The sequence below is a fragment of the Petromyzon marinus genome, chromosome 34, assembly GCF_048934315.1.
Source record: "Petromyzon marinus isolate PM22_M1 ecotype Great Lakes invasive population chromosome 34, UKy_Petmar_22M1.pri1.0, whole genome shotgun sequence".
NCBI lineage: Eukaryota > Metazoa > Chordata > Hyperoartia > Petromyzontiformes > Petromyzontidae > Petromyzon > Petromyzon marinus.
This window is the reverse complement of record NC_133700.1, coordinates 5,961,748-5,980,620: the sequence shown is the minus strand read 5'-3', so window position 1 is coordinate 5,980,620 and position 18,873 is coordinate 5,961,748. Positions and strand designations below refer to the sequence as shown.

The 18,873-nt window shown below is 47.7% G+C and overlaps 1 protein-coding gene across 1 annotated transcript in view; it reads left to right on the top strand.

Moving 5' to 3' along the window:
* Positions 1–18,873, top strand: part of ADCY5 (adenylate cyclase 5) — a 211,057-nt gene that overhangs the window by 131,203 nt on the left and 60,981 nt on the right. Inside the window, exons 2-3 of the mRNA XM_032965498.2 lie at positions 13,335–13,484; positions 14,634–14,755. Of these exons, the coding sequence (XP_032821389.1) occupies positions 13,335–13,484; positions 14,634–14,755 (272 nt within the window). The remainder of the gene's footprint in view (positions 1–13,334; positions 13,485–14,633; positions 14,756–18,873) is intronic.

Here is an 18,873-nt window from a genome sequence, read left to right as displayed (position 1 = left end):
GTCCATTTTGCCAGGCGAGGGAGCCCATTGTGAGGTTGATTGTCTCCTGCGAGGAAGATGTTTTTTTTGGTGTTTGTGCCCCTGTGTTATGCTCTCGTATGTATAGGGGTGTTTTTTTCTGGATGCTCTGCTTTTCCCCAACATGCAATTCATTATCGGCCAAACTTGCCAATGCAGCACTCTATTGTGTGTATGTACTGTACGCTGAACTTCTTTCGCACCGTACATACCCAACCGTGTTAATCAGAGATGGGGGGAAAGAACAACAAGCTAAACACAAAAAGCATGTGCGTGCATGTGAAGGACTCTTGAAATCCTCCTGGATAAATCTTCATCAGCCACAGTAAAATCCACTATCGGATGAAGTCCTACCCAAGCCACCGCCATTTCCCACATTTCATCACTCCATCTCCTCGGTGCACGACCTCTCTCTCTCTCACGCGTTCCATTCCTTCGCCGCCACCGCGTCATTGATCTTTCCAATCGACCATCGTCCCTTCGAGCCATGACATGTCCTGGCCAAGTCCACTTACTTTTCTCAACAGTTTGAAATGTCTTTTAAACTGCCCATATTCTGTAATCCTTTGATAAATAAATTACTGTTATTATGTAACAGCAATGACCCACAACTGCTTTATAAAGGATAATGAATCTCAATGGGTCCCCTTCTGGTTTCGTGAAGGACAGAAAATTGTATATGTGATGAAAATACAGTTAGGTATTAGTAATGTCTGCTGACAATGCGACCTCCATCCAAGTGATTTGGAAGGTGAAGAGTACAAATCCTGGTTAACGGTCAAGTCAGCTGATTAATCCTTAAAGGTTGATACATGATGTAGATTAATTCCTATTGGTAGTTAACAGTGGTCTTCAAAGGGAGAAACTGGCCCCATTAAAGAAACGTGGAATTTCCAACAGAGGCTTATGGCCAACAAACAGATTAATGATCACCACCCCGCAGTCATTTCACAATTTGACTCCCCTTTTTGTATCACGATATGATGACAAATAATTAAAATTCTTCAGTTGGCTTCACCGTTTTAAATGAATACTGCAATTAATACATCTGGCATGCATGTGTGCGAGTTATGTGTGGTGCACGTAGATGTGCGGTGGCGAGATGTTATCTCCCCCGCCTGGTATGCAGGAGTGTGTGGGTTCAATCCTGACCCTGACAACTGTATATATGGATTTAAAGCTTTCGTGACTGCAGAGATTCATATTCTTGGTTCTTTCGGTAAAGTCATATATGGAGTTTGCATGTTCTCCCCGTCGTCGCATGGAGCTGTCTGCAGGTCCTCCAGTTTTTCCCTCCACATTTGAGAAAAATGCGTTTCGATTAATTGGCTGCGGAAATTGTCCACGTGATAAGCCGCTCCATACAGCTACCATTTGTGGCCACGTCGCTTCTGAAAAAGCGTCACTAGCTCAGTGGACTTTATTTAGTAAATAAAATATTTTAGTTTATATATAGCCAATATGCAGTCGGTCACCATTAAGTAGGTCGGCACATCCGCGTGTTCTGCGAATTTATGAAAAGGACAAAGGTGCATCGTGAACGGAGATCGGTGGTCGTTCGAGATTTAATCGTCGCTGGCCAGACCGTAGTGTGAGAATAATGTCCCCACAATAAGACGTCGTCAGGTAATCCACCGGCCCTTAACAGCTCGACCCAGATTCCCCTTCATGTTTCATCGGTAGTGGCACTCGCCCTCTGATCCAGTGCTTGGGAGACACACAAGGTGGCAGGGCACCAAATGGGTTATCGGATCCATCTGTGCGGAGATTTGAGTGATTTGAACAGAAAGCAAAAAGATTGGACGAAAAGTTGTATTCAGTGATTGGACCGGCTGTGTCAATACTGAAGAAACTCCCAACAAGGGAAGCAAACAGTCAGACATCTCTTAACCAGTGCAGCGCCCTAACAGGGTTGATGCATCTTCCTGGCCTTGTCATTGTGTAAAAGTGAATCCTGAAGAAGCTCCCAGCATGTGCAGTGAAACGTCGGACATCGTGCCGAATAAACACGGGGCACGAGCCAAAAACGCACCAGAGGGCTGTGCAGCAGCACAACCGCGAGAACCACTGCAGCAAGCGGACGATTGCCTCTTGGTGATCACAATTGCTCACATTCCTGAATATTGCACTTCAGGCCATTATAGTTTGGTTAATTTGATTTTGATAATGAACTTTCCCGCTCTTAATGTTGCTGCCGCCTGCTGTATTTAAGACCCCAGAGTCCAATCTTGCTGCGTTGGCTTAGTGACAGGCACAGAGTGAGCATAAGGCAGTTCAATCAGGGCGTAGAGAGCTCTGTGAAATTTGTTTTTTTGTTTCCCCCCCCCCCCCCTCCTTGAAATGTAATGCAATACCACACTCCATGTCATGTCACGCGACAGAGAAATTCGACGCGGAAATTTCCATTCGGGACTCTCAACCGTGAGCAGTGCACCACCTTGGGATGGAGAATTACCTTTGACAGATGCTGCCACGGAATTACTTTTTTTGGCAATGACTCCAGTTGGCCTCTTGACCACACAGGCTCGGACACTTTAATGCCCGACAAGAATGTTAATCGCGTGGCAGTAAAACAAAATGTCGATCCTAAGCGCTGGAATGTTTCTTAAATTAAGCTACAGAACAAATATACTGTGATGGGTTTATGTGTATGCATGTCTGTGTGTGAAGGCACTGGTGACGAGGTTATCAACTCCATTAATCAAACATCAACTCGCAATCCTGAAACTGTTTTATTTAATTTACCAGGTAAAGCCCACTGATGCTATTAGCTTTTTTCAGATTTGACCTGGCCATACATGATAGGTCATCGAGAGTGGCTGATATCATCATCATCATCGTCAAATGTGGCAATTCATAGCAGCAGCCAAATCATTTAAACGCTCGTTGATTCTAAATGTGAAAAATCCACGTGACCACCATGGGGATAGAGCGAGAACCCGCGATCTCCTGCGTACCAGGCAAGGGAGGTCACGTCTCCTCGCCACCGCAGGGCAGTTTCCGAAACCAGGATTTAATATTGCGAGGCATTAGGTTTGCGTGGGCCATTAGTGACCAGGCTGAGACTATCAGCTCACTACACTTGTTTAATTACAGGAGGCTGAAATGCGGATTCGAAGCCATGATCTCAGCGCTGCTGGCTCGTTGCTGTGACACAGCATTTGGCCATCGGAGCCACCCAGCCACCTCGCATGCTGTTAAAATTGCACCGATTTTAAAGCCGCGCACGGCAGATATATTTCCTACGCGGTGTCAGGTTCTGCAATGGTAGAGTCACGTTTTATTTCAAATAAACAAGTCCAAGCGGGGGGGGGGGGGGGAAGATATCGGATATAAACACGAAAAAACTGTGGACCTAATTTTGTTGTTGTTGCAATTAGTGTCAGGCTGAGTAATGATGTGGTTGCTAGGCGATGGCGGGGTTGTCATGACGACGGGCAGAGCGGGCCACGTTGTGGAAAGGCCAGGGCATAGGTTGGAGGGATGTATTTATTGCCAAAAGGCAGGAAAAAAAATATATAAAAATAGGAAATTGTAGTGGAGAAGGGGGTTGGGTAGCAGGATGGTGGTGGAGAGGTTGTGAGTGGTTTGAGGCTGTGAGTGAGGGTGGAGGTCACAAAAAGGTGGAGGTTTAATAACACGAGTCGTGCTGACTTGCGGTTTCTTGCCTCAGCGCCGCAGATATGTGGGATTCCTGCTTCAGCCTGCTCGTATAGGCCGAGCCGCTATACCCAGTGCTCGTGTTACCATCTGTCCTGATTTTTTTAAAGATTGTCTCTCTTAAATTTTGATTTAAAGCTTTCGTGACTGCAGGGATTCATATTCTTGGTTCTTTCGGTAAAGTCACCACGTAGAAGGGAAACAATAAATAATAAAAATATAAAACAATAAAATTCTCACGACGCTTGCAACACAAGCAATCATCATCAGGTGTGAAAACCACTGCAAGAAAATATGAAAAAAGTGGCGTTTTTTTAACGTTAGCACCACGGAGAGCGATTTGGCAGTTATTCAGATGGACGAGTCCATCTATGTTCGGAAAAGAGGAGGGGGGAGACGAAAATAATGAATGCGGTCTGAAAGCCACCGTAAGCGTGAACAATCAATTAAGACCCGAAATGGTTTATCAAATCCTTCCAATGATTGCTAAGCCAGAATCCATCTTCTCGGTTAAAATTGTCTCTGTGTTTGTATATGTGGATAGCCTCATGAACGAATCTCTCATGGTAGCCCGATGGCTTGCAAAGAACCTCTGTCTCTCTTGTTGAGGAAGCTCGTCCTGAGAAATTTCTTAAGTCTTCCTAGGACTTTAAAGTCCTTGTCTTTTATCATTTGTATAATACACCACTCATCTGCACGTAAATCTCCCTCTTCCGATACTGTGAGATATTCTTCCCCTGGTATGTCCTGGCTCTTTTGTACCTCAGCGGTGGCAACTCTACCCAGTGCAACAGATGAGTTTCAGTTGCACTGGCTACATGGGCCCTCTGGGTGTGTGGGAATGTGTGGCAGTGTTCATGTTTTATGTGAGAGTGTGCTTCCGCATGTTAACCCATAAGACCTGGGCCTGTCCGTGACCTCCAGTCCTCAAAGTGCACCTAGCCTGGCACAAGAGCAGTGGCGAAGCCACAGCCATTGAGTGGAAAATGATGGTTGTTGTTGCTGCTCTGTGTGGTGTGTGTTGTGGGACGTAGTGGTTAGCAAGGACCACTGCGCTATGAACCTGGCGACCTGAGATCGATCCCCTGCCATGGATAAGTGGCGAGTGATATCTGAACGTGTCCTGTGAGCGTCTGTCTTTATCCAGATGGTGGTCCATGCTCAATATCTGTCTATCGTTGTGTCTGTCCGTCTGTCTTCTTGGCTCGTCTCTCTGCATCATCATTAACACAGACACACACCTCGCATATATACTCCGTGTTTGTTTACACATGGAGAGAGAGATATGCTTTAGTTTTATTGCGTTATTGGCTCTCCAAGGATGTTTAATGCCGGATGTTGGTTTGTGTGTCAATGATTAGAAATCACATTACGTATATTTATCTGGGGTGGGTGAGTGGGCTGTCCAAAGCGTTGGTGTGGGGAGGTTGCTAAGGTTGGCAGTCGCTGTCTCTGTTGAAGGACGTTCACCGGTGGCCCTGGTTGCTTTCAGCAACATGCGTTTTTGCCAACAGGCAACAGACACATATAAGGTCAACCGTTCAGCGAGAATGCGATTGTTTGAGCGGCCAGTGCCACGATTGAGGGCCTATTTTATTAATAAAGCCGCTACAGCGCGTAAGCCATATTTTTCTCACCAGCGCAACATTTCTAGCTGTCAAGTTTTTTTTTAGTTTGTTGGCATTCCCCCCACACCTCCGATTTGCACGGTTGGCTACACATTGTGCGAAAGAAGTTCAACATACATACATACAAGGTTATATGTCTCATTGCTAAATAGAGCGTCGGGTTAGTCTTTATCTCTGCCGAGGCAAGTGGTGAAAATTCGACATTTCCATTGTGAAGGCCCGTGTCTATGAAAACACTTCGCACAAAGTGGTACTCGTTTTATTGACCCAGGAGCAGTAATAGACTGGGACTTGAACTCGGTTTCTGATTGTGAGTGAAGCAGTCTAACCACAAAGACAAATATCCCCTGTATAAATTTTGATTTAAAGCTTTCGTGACTGCAGTAATTCATATTCTTAGCTCTTTCGGTAAAGTCACGTGACTTTACCGAAAGAGCTAAGAATATCCCCTGTATAGCCTGTAACAGATTGTTGGGGCAAGTGCTGTTAGCAAGCACGTATGAAGGCCGCCACGGCACACGAGGGGGTGGCTGGCCAACACCACGCCCAGCTGCCTTTGTCTCCCCAGTGCTGATGTTTTACCCAGCACACCAGGTGCAGTACTCATTTAGGGTTGAGTCGACCTAGGGGAGGCCTACGATCAATTCAGATATTCGCCACTGCTATTGGTCATGAGTGGGAATGGAACTAGGCTTGCCAGTTTCGTAGTATTGTACACCAGCCACTGCATATACCGCTCCACATACGTACTGTGTATATACACAAACAACAACGGTATCTATACCTGCACGCAATAGACACGGGGTAGCACAAATGGTAGGCGTTACTGCGCTATGAACCCAGTGATCTCACTTCGAATCCCGGCCACGGCTAACATCAGTGACATCTGAACCGGTTCTGGTCCCGACCTCACCAGCCTGGTGAAGTATGGTCAATCAAAAACCCCCCCTTGACCGACGCATCATAGGGCGGGAGACCTAGTGGGGCTGTTAAAGCGCGATAATAATAATAATTGTTGTTGCCGTTGTTTATAACAGAAATGCCATTTATCTACCGGAGAAAATGAAGTAAACTCATCGACCTGTCTCTCCTTTCACCCGGTCACTGTTACTAATGAATGGCAATGATTATTTCCACATCAAAACATCTAATAACGCTTTGAAGGCAGGTGACTGCAGCTACGAAAAAGCCATGACCTTTCCATCCGTCCTTCATCTTCCTGACTTAAGAAGTTTTTTTTTTACCTTTCCGTCTAATGGGCTTCCTCGCTTTCCCTTGATATTGAACGCATTACGGCGCAACGAATCGGAGACCAACTTGACCACAGGGCTCTTAATGGCCATGTTAGAGACACACTGGGACGGTGGACACTGTGTTGTCATTGTGATCCTTTGTTTGATTCAGACAGCGGCCCTCTTCAGATTCTCAGGGGGGCTGAAATACAAAGACAAAGATCCCCCCGTGTAGCCTGAAAAACACCACTGGGGCAAGTGCTGTTAGCGAGCACCTATGAAAGCTGGCACGACACACGAGTGGGTGGGTGGCCAGCACCACGCCCGGCCGCCTTTGTCTCCCCAATGGCGATGTTTACACATCGCACCAGGTACTCATTTGAGGCTGAGTCGACCTAGGGGAGGCCCAGGACCGGTTTCAGATCATCGTCATTGGTGTTGGCCGTGAGCGGGAATCGAACTCGGTTGGCCGGGTTCTTAGCGCAGTGCGTTAATCGCTACACCACCGCTCCCCAAAATACAGATACTCATGCACTTACACACCCGCCACTAATCAATCTTTAAATCACATTCACACAAAGACAAAAGATCCCTCCTGTAGCTTTCAACACATAAACACGCTCTTACATATAAGACACTTGCAACAAAAAAAACATGTTAACACGTCACAAAGACAAAGATCCCCCGGATAGACTGAAACGGACTCGTGGGTGGCCAGCACCAACACCACACACACAAAGATCCCCCCCCCCCCCCAGTATTCTAGCCTTAATCAGACTGTAGGGGAAATAAAGACCGGGACGTGTCGCTCGCTGTGTTGCTGCACTACCAGCGAAACGTCCGGCACGTTTTGTACACCCCGACAAATTGTATTAATTGACTGTGTCGGGTGGCAGGAGGGTGTATGACACAGCAAATTTACATACGGGATCTGACCGCAGCAAAAAAAAAACCCGTCAAATATGAAGCTGAAAATTAGTATTATGGTGATCATTGATTGCATTTATAATATCACCACAGCACAACAACAACAAAAGATAGTGTCTCTGAGTAGTTATTCACTCTGGTACATTATACAGATGAGCAGTCTTAATTAATACAGCATGTGTGGCAGGATAGTAATGATGAGACACATAGGCGTGCGCGTGCTCACTCGTGTACAACAGTGCGCACACACATATAAAGACAAAGGTCCCCCGTGTAGCCTGTAACAGACTGTTGGGACAAGTGCTGTTAGCGAGCACCTATGAAGGCCGGCACGGCACACGAGGGGTTGGGTGGCCAGTACCACGCCCGGCCGCCTTTGTCTCCCCAGAGACCCAGGACCGGTTCAGATAATCGTCACTGGGTGTTGGCCGTGAGCGGGAATCGAACTCGGATCGCCGGGTTAACCACTACACTACCGCATACCAATACCCCGACATTCACCCCTAAGTTACAGTGACGTCACCACGGTGCCTGTGCCAGGCTAGGTGCACTTTGAGGCTACGTGAATTGTCAAAGGCTCGCTGCCGACAGGGGGTCTCGGGACAGACCCAGAAGGTGCCATGGGTTGGCTGACTGAGATGAGCGGTAGACGCACCAGCTGTACCCCCCTAATGTGCCAGGCTAGGTGCAGGTCACGGGACAGACCCAGCAGGTGCCATGGGTTGGCTGACTGAGATGACTGGTAGATGCACCAACTGTACCCCCCTACTGTGCCAGGCTAGGTGCAGGTCACGGGACAGACCCAGAAGGTGCCATGGGTTGGTTGACTGAGATGACCAGTAGATGCACCACCAGCTGTACCCCCCTACTGTGCCAGGCTAGGTGCAGGTCACGGGACAGACCCAGAAGGTGCCATGGGTTGGTTGACTGAGATGACCGGTAAATGCACCACCAGCTGTACCCCCCTACTGTGCCAGGCTAGGTGCAGGTCACGGGACAGACCCAGAAGGTGCCATGGGTTGGTTGACTGAGATGACCGGTAAATGCACCACCAGCTGTACCCCCCTACTGTGCCAACACTCCCGCATATACACATACATACGTGCATACACACATACAGCAATTTATTTTGTCCAAATTCATTACGACACACACCGATACACATCCTGTACACACATTTTCACTTTTAAGTGCCTAACCACTCACCCCACGTGCACACAGACGACACATTGCAGATGCACACAAGCACGCAGCGAAGTATAAACACAAAGCATATGCACACACATCAATCCATATATTCTCACAAACGTTCACAAAATAATTGCAACACAGACGCACTCATGATTTATATGCACACGCCAGCCTGACACACACACACGTGAACATAAATAAGAGAAAGACCCACCCCCATATAGTCCATGCAAGCTGCTCGGGAGGGGGGGCAAGTGCTGTTAGCGAGCACCTATGAAGGCCAACATGACCCAGGAGAGGGTGTTGAACACCACGCCCGGGCACAGTTCTCAGTTGAGGCCGGGGTTCACCGAGTAGGAGGAGGAGGCCCGACCCCAGTTGGGACGTTCATCGCCGAAGGCGGCGGGCCATGAAGTGAAAATCAAATTCGGGTCGCCGGGAATCGCAGCGCCGACGGCAACCACGGGCGCCACCGCTCCCCGTCACACACGCGGACACACAACGCGCACGCACACACACAATGTGCACACACACACAACGTGCACACACACACAACGTGCACACACACGCAACGTGCACACACACACACAACGTGCACACACACACACAACGTGCACACACACACAACGTTCACACACACACAACGTGCACACACACACAACGTGCACACACACAACGTGCACACACACACACAACGTGCACACACACACACACACAACGTGCACACACACACACACAACGTGCACACACACACACAACGTGCACACACACACACACACAACGTGCACACACACACACAACGTGCACACACACACAACGTGCACACACACACAACGTGCACACACACACACAACGTACACACACACACACAACGTACACACACACACAACGTGCACACACACACAACGTGCACACACACACACAACGTGCACACACAACGTGCACACACACACACAACGTGCACACACACACACACAACGTGCACACACACACACAACGTGCACACACAACGTGCACACACACACACAACGTGCACACACACACAACGTTCACACACACACAACGTGCACACACACACACACAACGTGCACACACACACACACAACGTGCACACACACAACGTGCACACACACACACACAACGTGCACACACACAACGTGCACACACACAACGTGCACACACACACAACGTGCACACACACACACAACGTGCACACACAACGTGCACACACACACAACGTGCACACACACACACACCGTACACACACACACACAACGTGCACACACACACACAACGTGCACACACACACACAACGTGCACACACACACACAACGTGCACACACACAACGTGCACACACACACACACAACGTTTTTCACGTGTTGGGACACAAATCACCTCGCGCGCATAGGGCACCAAACGTGAGATGATCACCGCTAATTTAGATGGCGAGGCTCGGGGGGGGGGGCTATGCTACCCCCCCCCCCCCCGTGTGTGTGTGTGAGAGTGCCGAGACGGTCTTCTTTTGTCCGAAGGAGTGAGACGGGGGTTAATTTCCCCCCATCCCCTTTGCCTCTTCCATCCACTCAGCCATCCTCTCTCTCACCCCTGCCCGTCCACCAATCCTCCTCCTCCCCCCCCACCGCTGCCCTCTCCAAGCCTCCTCAAGCCATGGTCCCCATCCCTCCGGTTGCCGTGACGACGGTTGCTAGGCAGCCAGCCTCCCTCCTTGCTCCTGGGCTGCATTCAATAGATTTGTGTGGTGCTGCAGTGGGTGGGGGAGGATTGGGGTGGTGGGTGGGTGGTTGGGGATATCAATGTTGTGGCGTAGACCTTTGTTGGCTGTGCGTTTGTCAACAAATGTTTTATTTTTTACAATGTCATTTTTATTATCATCAATTATAATTAATTTGATTATTGACATCGTTATCATTAGCACCAGCTTCTGCGTCATCACGGTCAATCATAAGCCATAATTTTCATAAACTATAATAGTTATTCTGTTCGTCACTATCATACATTATAATCCTTAATGTATGGATGTATGCTGAATTTCTTTTACCTCGCATGTAGCCAACCGTGCTAATCGTAGATGCGAAGTCATCAATTATAATTCTGAATATTGTATAATCAGAAATTCATAATTACCTTCATTACCAATGATAAGTTTTCATATCATTATCATCATCGTGTTAAGCATCATAACATCAACGTGATCATCGAACATCCATATTATAAGTATATTATCAACATGCATGTTATCATTGACATTGCATAATTAACTTTAATTGATTTTCCATTTAGTAGCAAGGTAAATTGGTGTGCTAATGGGTTAGTAGGTAGGTTTATTTGTAGGTAGCTTAATGCATAGGGAGGTAGCTAAGTACGGTAAATTAATAAGTAGCTAGTTTGATTGCTAAGGCACATTTATGGGTACATAGCATGGCTCCATTGCAGCTGAATCTGGCTGGTTTGGCAACTAGGCAAATATGTCCATACTCGGCACACTACATCCAGTATACCTATGGCTGTGGCTACGAGTTATGGGGTCGCTTACTCAAGTCTGCCAGAGACCCGGAAAGTATTCAATAAGCAATGAATCCCTGGTATAGAGCTACTTAATCCAGGTAGGTAGATACATTGATGGGTAGTTATAATTGGAGCGTTTATGCGTCGGTAGCTTGATAGATAGGGCCGTAGGTAGGTAGAATTATGGGTAGGTACATTTGCAAGTAGACATGTTGAAGCATGGGTATATGCATGGGTATGTGGTTTTGGTAGGTAGGTTTATGCATAGGTGATTTAATACATACGTAGATAGGATAATATGCATGTAGGTTGAATAGTAGATAGGTTGATGTGCTCCAACTCACTCTGTTAACTGTCCGAATGCAACTGTTGATGATAACAGATAATGATCGACAGGACCGCACGAGGGAAACCTCACAGCTGGAACAGGAATAAACCGGAGCTAACTAAAAATCATAACCAGTTTTATAACACGTTGTCAAAGGTAATTGTTATCAGTGGTCCCAGGGCCACAGCTGTGTGGACTGACAGCTCCCATCCAGGATAACCGCTTGAGATGGATCGTAATCGGTAGTGGCTGAGTGGCGCGGTGAGGTCCTAATGACCGTGTCAGGGCCACTGAATCATCAACGCTGCGATTCCAGGTTCTAATCCAGGCTCCCATCCACGTGAGATTAATGAAATAGCTTCTCGCGATTTGTAAAATGCTTCGTCCACCGCTGTGCTACCAACGACTCTCGTTATCTGTGGCCTGTTATCTGTTTAAGTGTCGATGAGTAACACGTAAATTATCTTCGGGAAATGCTAGCTTCATCCTGTTATCCGCACCTGTTCACAGATAACAGGAGTGGTCATGTTATCCGCATTCATATGTGGATAAGCACATGGATGTTGGGATGGGCGGATATATAAGGACATGCCAATAGTATCGATACGGATGCGAGGAAACTCCCCATGTAGCGAGTTTGTTGGTGGCGGTCTCTAGATTCAACCTTTTATTTCCGTTTGCAGGAAATTATCATTTAACTGTAAAAACATACGGAAGGCACTGTGAACGGTGTGTGACTAATGTGGATTTTCTGCAGATTTCAGCGAGGATTGGCATGGACGAACCAAACGCGTTGAATGTTCCCATTTCGGGAGTTCCACACCACAGTCGGGGCAGCAGAGAAGACGGAGCGACCTCTGGTTGAGCAGTTGCTTACCTGGAGAGGATTTAATGGGGGGCTTAGGCTGCTCGAGCAGGGAGGGCGCATCGAGGGTGGGAGAGCGAAATGAGAGGGGAGAGGTCGCCGGGAAAAAGCCGATGGAGGATCTTGGGGACGGTGGGGGCCGATCTTGTCTGTTGATCCCGGATTGGATCGCGAGCCGGCGAAGGGATTTTAGGATTGGGACGATGCGGTGTCATCTGCAGGGTGCGGGCGAGAAGCCGCGATGTGGCAACGTCTCGCGGCGGTGGATTTGTTTTTTGGCGGCAGCAGCAGGACGCGAAGCAGTGTGCCCCCCCCCCCCCCCGCCACTGTCCGGGTGTGAACGTGAATAAGAAAATAAACAACTGATGATGATACGCCCCGCGGAAAGAAATAAGAACGTGCGCGGAAAATTAATAACGCGGCTGACTCACTCGCTCGCTGTCGTACACACGGCGTGGTTCGCGCGAGCGGAGGGACTACGCTATGCAGTCAGAGCACGAGTTCGAATCGATGTTGTTACATGTTTCAATCCCTTAGCACATACCCCGGATGAGTGCTCATTTGTGTGTGTGTGTGTGTATCTTGAACCTGGCCTGATCGTCCTCTAGGTTTGTTCAGCCTAAAATGCATTCCCTGCGCGGTAGTTTGGTCGCAAATTTCACCGCTGTATTTGAAACGAGAGTAATGTTTTCTTTCCGGTGCTCCGGTTTCCTCACACGTTTATAAACACTCATTACTTGACTGAAAACATCTTGATGCGTAGAGGACGCCAGAGCTGGGGCGATTGTTTGCTCCGGCTCACCACCTGCCCGCCTTCCAGCTTGTCTGCGTGGTTCCTACTCGGCGAACGCGACATGTCATTTGCACGAAGGTCGGCGCGACATCGAAACCAACACGAACGATTATTGAAGCAAGGTTGTGTACGCTTGTGCGTGTGTGTCCCTGGCGCGTGTGCAGCTGGTCGCCAATGCGCTTGTCTTCGTGTGCACCAACATGGCGGGCGTGTGCACGCACTACCCCACAGAGGTGGCCCAGCGACAGGCCTTCCACGAGACGCGCGAGTGCATCAAGGCCCGGCTGCGCACGCAGAAGGAGAACCAGCAGCAGGTACGGGGACCGGGATAGGGAGCCGGCCGGTCCGTTGCCAGGGATGATGGCAGCGGTTCCGCATTTGCCTCGCTGGGCCTCACCCGGGGCTTGAATTCTCACACGATATCGTCGCGAACGATGCTATCGGCTGGCTTGGAGTAGAGCAGAATGTCGGTGTAAGGCACTACCGCTGCCACTACTACTACCACAGTACAAAGTACACCGATGCATGTTGATGTTACATTATTGCACGCTATATTTTTCCGTGACTAATTTTCACGACTACTTTTGAGGAAAATCGCCTCACCCTGGTTGCAGAAAAAATGCCAAAAACAGAGGGACAGGGTCGTCGAAGAATATTTCAGTGAACCTATGTGGTACGGCCAAATTAACAGTGTAGATGACACTACTACACGACATTTCAGCGAGGGCTCAACCAGAACACATGGTTAACCGGCAGCCTCTCTCTCTCTCTCTGTCAGTCCCCGCCCACATTTTTACGTAGCCACGCCCACTCAGTCACTAGCCCGGCCCACACAGTGAGTTTCCTGCTAGCTCTTTCTGGCATTGGGCCCTGTCCTGCATTGACCTCTAGTTTCAGTTCTCCTTTAGTTTCCCTTCGCCTCATCCCCCTGAGACTCTTGAGCCTCTACGTCTCCCCATCTCTCTGTGTACTCGTGTTCCCTTGTGCTTCGGTGTCTTTGTGTCCCCGTAAACTGTGTAAACGTTCTGTGTCTCTGTGTCTCAATTTGGGTATGAGCAAAACAATAATTGTGACATATCATGGGAATAAGAATAAGAAGAAAAATATCTCACAATTGCAGAAGAGGCGATTAGCACGGTTGGCTACGTACAGTGACAAATAAGTTCAGCATACAAACATAAATGCATTGTCTTGAACGGTGCATTATTATGTAGCTGACACAAACTTGGATTTTTAATGCCCTTAGCAAGACTCGCAGATTTCCCGAGACATGAGCCGCCTCAAAAAGAGGACGATCCTCGGTAATTTGCGCTCCTTCAACGGAAGAATAGCAACACTGCAAAAAAAAACCCTCTCCTGAAGCCCTCTCATGGCCAGCAGACCTTGGCATTGGCGTTTAGTTCCTGAACATATTGCCAAACACAAGGGGTAGAATGTGTGGTCCTTTGTCCCTGTGTCCCCAGGAGCGGCTGCTGCTGTCCGTGCTGCCCCGCCACGTGGCCATGGAGATGAAGGCCGACATCAACGCCAAGAAGGAGGACATGATGTTCCACAAGATCTACATCCAGAAGCACGACAACGTCAGGTGCAGCATGAGCTCACGTGCCTCGCGACGCACGCAGATGTGCACTGCGGTGGCGAGATCTTATCTCCCTCGCCTGGTATGCAGAAGGTCTTCTTCTTAATCTTGCCGATGTTAATATAGGGCAACAATTATAATTTTACATTGAAGTGGTTAAGCCAGATAATTGCGTCCACCCAGCAGTATAAGTGGATACACTAGAGCAGTGTTCTTCATCGCAAGTCCCGCGGGCCACTGGCGGCCCCCTGATGGCCCTTAGTGCGGCCCCTTGACGTGCTGCCCCTTGACGCGCGGCCCCCGATAATACACAACATGTGAAAATGCCCCATTATGCTGTCAAACCCTTAATGGTTTCAAATGTGTGACTGCCCTCACGCTGATGTCTTATTGGAAAAAGTGCTGCCCTCTCTGAAAATTAGTGAAGAACACTGCGCTAAAAGGCAGTTGATCAGCAAGATTGTGTGTGGTGGGGTATAGTGTGGGTATTTCACACCTCTTACAAGACAACTGGCCAGCGTCGAAAAATTATGGCCAAACATCTGCTATAAAGGGACGTTTTTATCACTCCCAATAGTGGAGGGGCCCTTTCACCAGCAGCATCTTGGACAAGAGATTTCAGCGCCGGCACCTTTAACTTTCACTGTTGTAATTGGGCCGCTGCTGTATAAACAAGGCATCGATCACATCACGGTAAAACGATGTCAACAACAGTGGCTGTGAAAAGAAAACAATGCCGTTACGGAAAACGGTCAAAGTTGCTCAGCTTCTTAGGGCGACGTTCAATATGAACGCGCCGAGTAATTTATCACACTTCGTAATGGAAACTCAGATCATGGACGAGTCAAAACCGTTATTAGTTTGGCCTTAACAGGTTGTGCTTCATTTGCTAAAACCTCGACAGAGATGGTCAACCGGTACTGGGGTTGAAACTCATTCCTTCAGAGATTGCGACTCCTTTTGCTCCACCAAGAGAACTATAATATTCTCGGATTCATCAGCTGATCAACAAAAAGCAATGCCTTTAATGAAACGTAAATTTGTACGCGAATTTAAGCGATTATAAAACATGTTAAAGAGCCTTGGCATTATCTCTAAATGTACCAGAGCCCATAAGAAGTGCCGTTTTTTCATTGAACATGCCCGTTGTAGCACACTTTACCATCACAGTAGTAAAAAACTCGTCAACAAAGGGATTAACTAGACTTCAAAGAGGCATGGTGCTTTTGCGGGGCGGCTGGGCAAGCATATTGGTCATAAGTCTTTGTTCTTGAGCCACAGAGTTTATGGTTCATATCCAACTACAAACAGTTTTTAATAATTTGGGGCTACATAGTATGCTTTATGGTTTCGAAACCTGCCATTGAAAAAGGCAATTTTTCATCGCTTGTAAAATGCTAAAGCTACCAGATTTCTTGGAGCCTCATTGTGGCCACATGGTGAGCTCGCAGCTCCTCCCTCCACCAGCCCTGCCCGGGCTTGAATTATGAACGTACACTCATCCAGAGCTCTGCCCACACACTGAGTGGCCTTTGCGATGTTGGCCCCGCTGACTGCACTGTTAACCCCTCCTATTACTCAGTAGCGCCACACCTTTGCCTGTGCAATGAGTTGAGTATGAGGATATTGACAAACGTGTTCGATTACTGGTTGGTGGGTTGCCATCTTATCCACAGATTAAACCCAGGCATATTTCTCAGTCAGCCTGGTCTGTCAGAACTGTGGAGTTATACTGTGATGAAGTTAAACACAATAGCAACCATTTGTCAGGACAACAATTTTTTTCCTGCCACCCAAATTCTCCTGGACTGTCCGGGTCAAACCAGGACAAGTGATAACCCTAATCGTGAGGTCAAGACATTTTTTTTATTTTCTAAAACGATTCAGGACAGCGGGACAATATCTGTGGGACAGTTCTGGACAAACTGTCACGTTTTGGTAGCTTTAGAAAATGCACATTGTGGACTTGTTGGGTCCTACTTGAGGCCTTTTGATTTGTGAAGGCTCCTGCTTTGCCTGCGTTGGTCGCTCAAGTCCCATGGGCCTAGCAAGCCGTTGCCGTGGAAGCACCGCCAATCGTTAACTCGCACTGGATTAATAATTGTCTTAAAGGGCTTGTTTTGACTTGTGTCTGTTAATGTTTAATTGGCCACTTCGGCATAGCTGGTGTAAAGTTGCTCAAATACAAATAAATATCGGAAATAATAAATATGTAAAGAAGGGGGGTTCTTAATGGTTGAAGTGAAATACCATTTAATCTGTCAGCCCAAGGGGATATTTTTTTCAAATCAATTACTGTTTTGGGTGTTTCCAATTCACCTTTTTATTTGAATAAGTGCCCTTTATCTGACTCTAAATTATGAAAATCAATACGATAGATAAAAAAAAATTGTATATCCTTCAAACAAAGTCACCACTGCGTCTCCCGCATCGATGCAGCTTCAATCTAAAGAACGTCAGATTCTATTACATTTTTTATCATTTGCAATTTCCCATAAATATTTAAGCGGGAGCTTTCGGAATGCTCCGTTAATTATTTTTATTGTATTTGCCATCATTATTTCTCTTTATCATTATTAATAACGGTTAAACGGCACTTTGCTAAAGTCATTGGCAGGAGGTACGGGCATGAATAGTAGCTCCATTAAATTGTTCCGTCCACTTTATTTAACCGAGTGAGCGCCCAAGGAGTGTCATCATCACCATTGTTGTTGGGAAAGACCTTGAAAAGTGTAAGCATAACATTTAGATTTTTGATTCTTCAAGTCAAATGAAAGTGGCCTCATTTCTAATCTCTAAATCAGTGGTGTAAATTCCACACATCTGAATACAAGGAGCAGATTCCCTCTGAGGGTAACTGCTATTTCATTTCAGGTAATCCTTGCAAAATAAATTTCTTGCTTCAATAACTTCTCACCTGCTGAAATAACATAATGTCAATAAACAAATCACACCCTATACATGTGTAGTTGGGTTCACTTGAGAGACACATTAATTCTGGAGGCAACATGCTTATTCACCGACCACAACGGGGTAACTACATAACCAGTAACCACAACGGGATAACTACATAACAGGTAACCACCACGGGGTAACTATATAAACAGGTCAAGTCAGTCGGCACACTGACTGACCCACGATGCCGAGTACGAAGACCGGAGACCGAGGAGAAGACGTAGCACTACGTCCCCAAATGCCCCCTACTCTGCCAGCCCCCAGAACCATGCTTCCATAGAGACCTCTTCCATGACATCGTGTACTCTGCTGGCGGTGAGGGCTACTACACACGCAATCCCTCTCTCTGTTGGTAGATGGCACTAGGCACCGTAGTGACTCATTATATGTCACTACACATGTACGTCCCTCTGTCCGTCCCAACTGCTGGCCTGTTCCATGCCACGTGGGTCTGTGGGGGGTGATTTGACCATACTTCACGCTGGTCAGTGCAGGTTGGGAAACATAGGCGTGGGAGCACAGAAATACAGTGCTCTACAACAGTGGATTTTGCTGCACTGCCCTTTGCTGATCATCGTGTAGACCTGCAGCCTATAGCACCTGTGATGCGTCCAGGTCATCCATCTAAGCTCGATTGAGACTCTACTCTGCCGAGCTTCTGCGATCTATCGAGACATTTGGTGCATTCCAGGTGCTTTGGGTCACCTGCAAACTTTGAAACCCCCGCAGAAATTACTGGGTGCCTTGAGCGGAAACCGAAGCTTCCAATCCCGCGAGCAGCTTTGCAATCGCACTTCAAACTAAGACCCAATAAACGTTGGAAATTTTTGTTGAGCTGCACTTGCTTCTTTAAAAACCCTTTTCGCTCTCGCGCTCAGTGAGAGCTTCCCACGGCTGCGCTGTGCTGTGCGTGTCCTCGCCGCATTTCAAGACGCCACAGTGCCTTGGCTAAGCTGCTTTCTGCAGAAACACCCTTTTGATGGCTCGTCACACTGGGGTTTGTAAACCGCCGAACACAGCCCGAGTGTTGATGGGCAACCGCCGACTCTAGGAAGACACCAATCCAGCCAGGTAGGAGGTGAGGTTAAAGCTCCCGTTTCTCCACCGTTAAGGTCACAAGTTCCAATTCCCAGCAGAGATTTAACTCAAAGAGTGTACAGTGTTGGGCA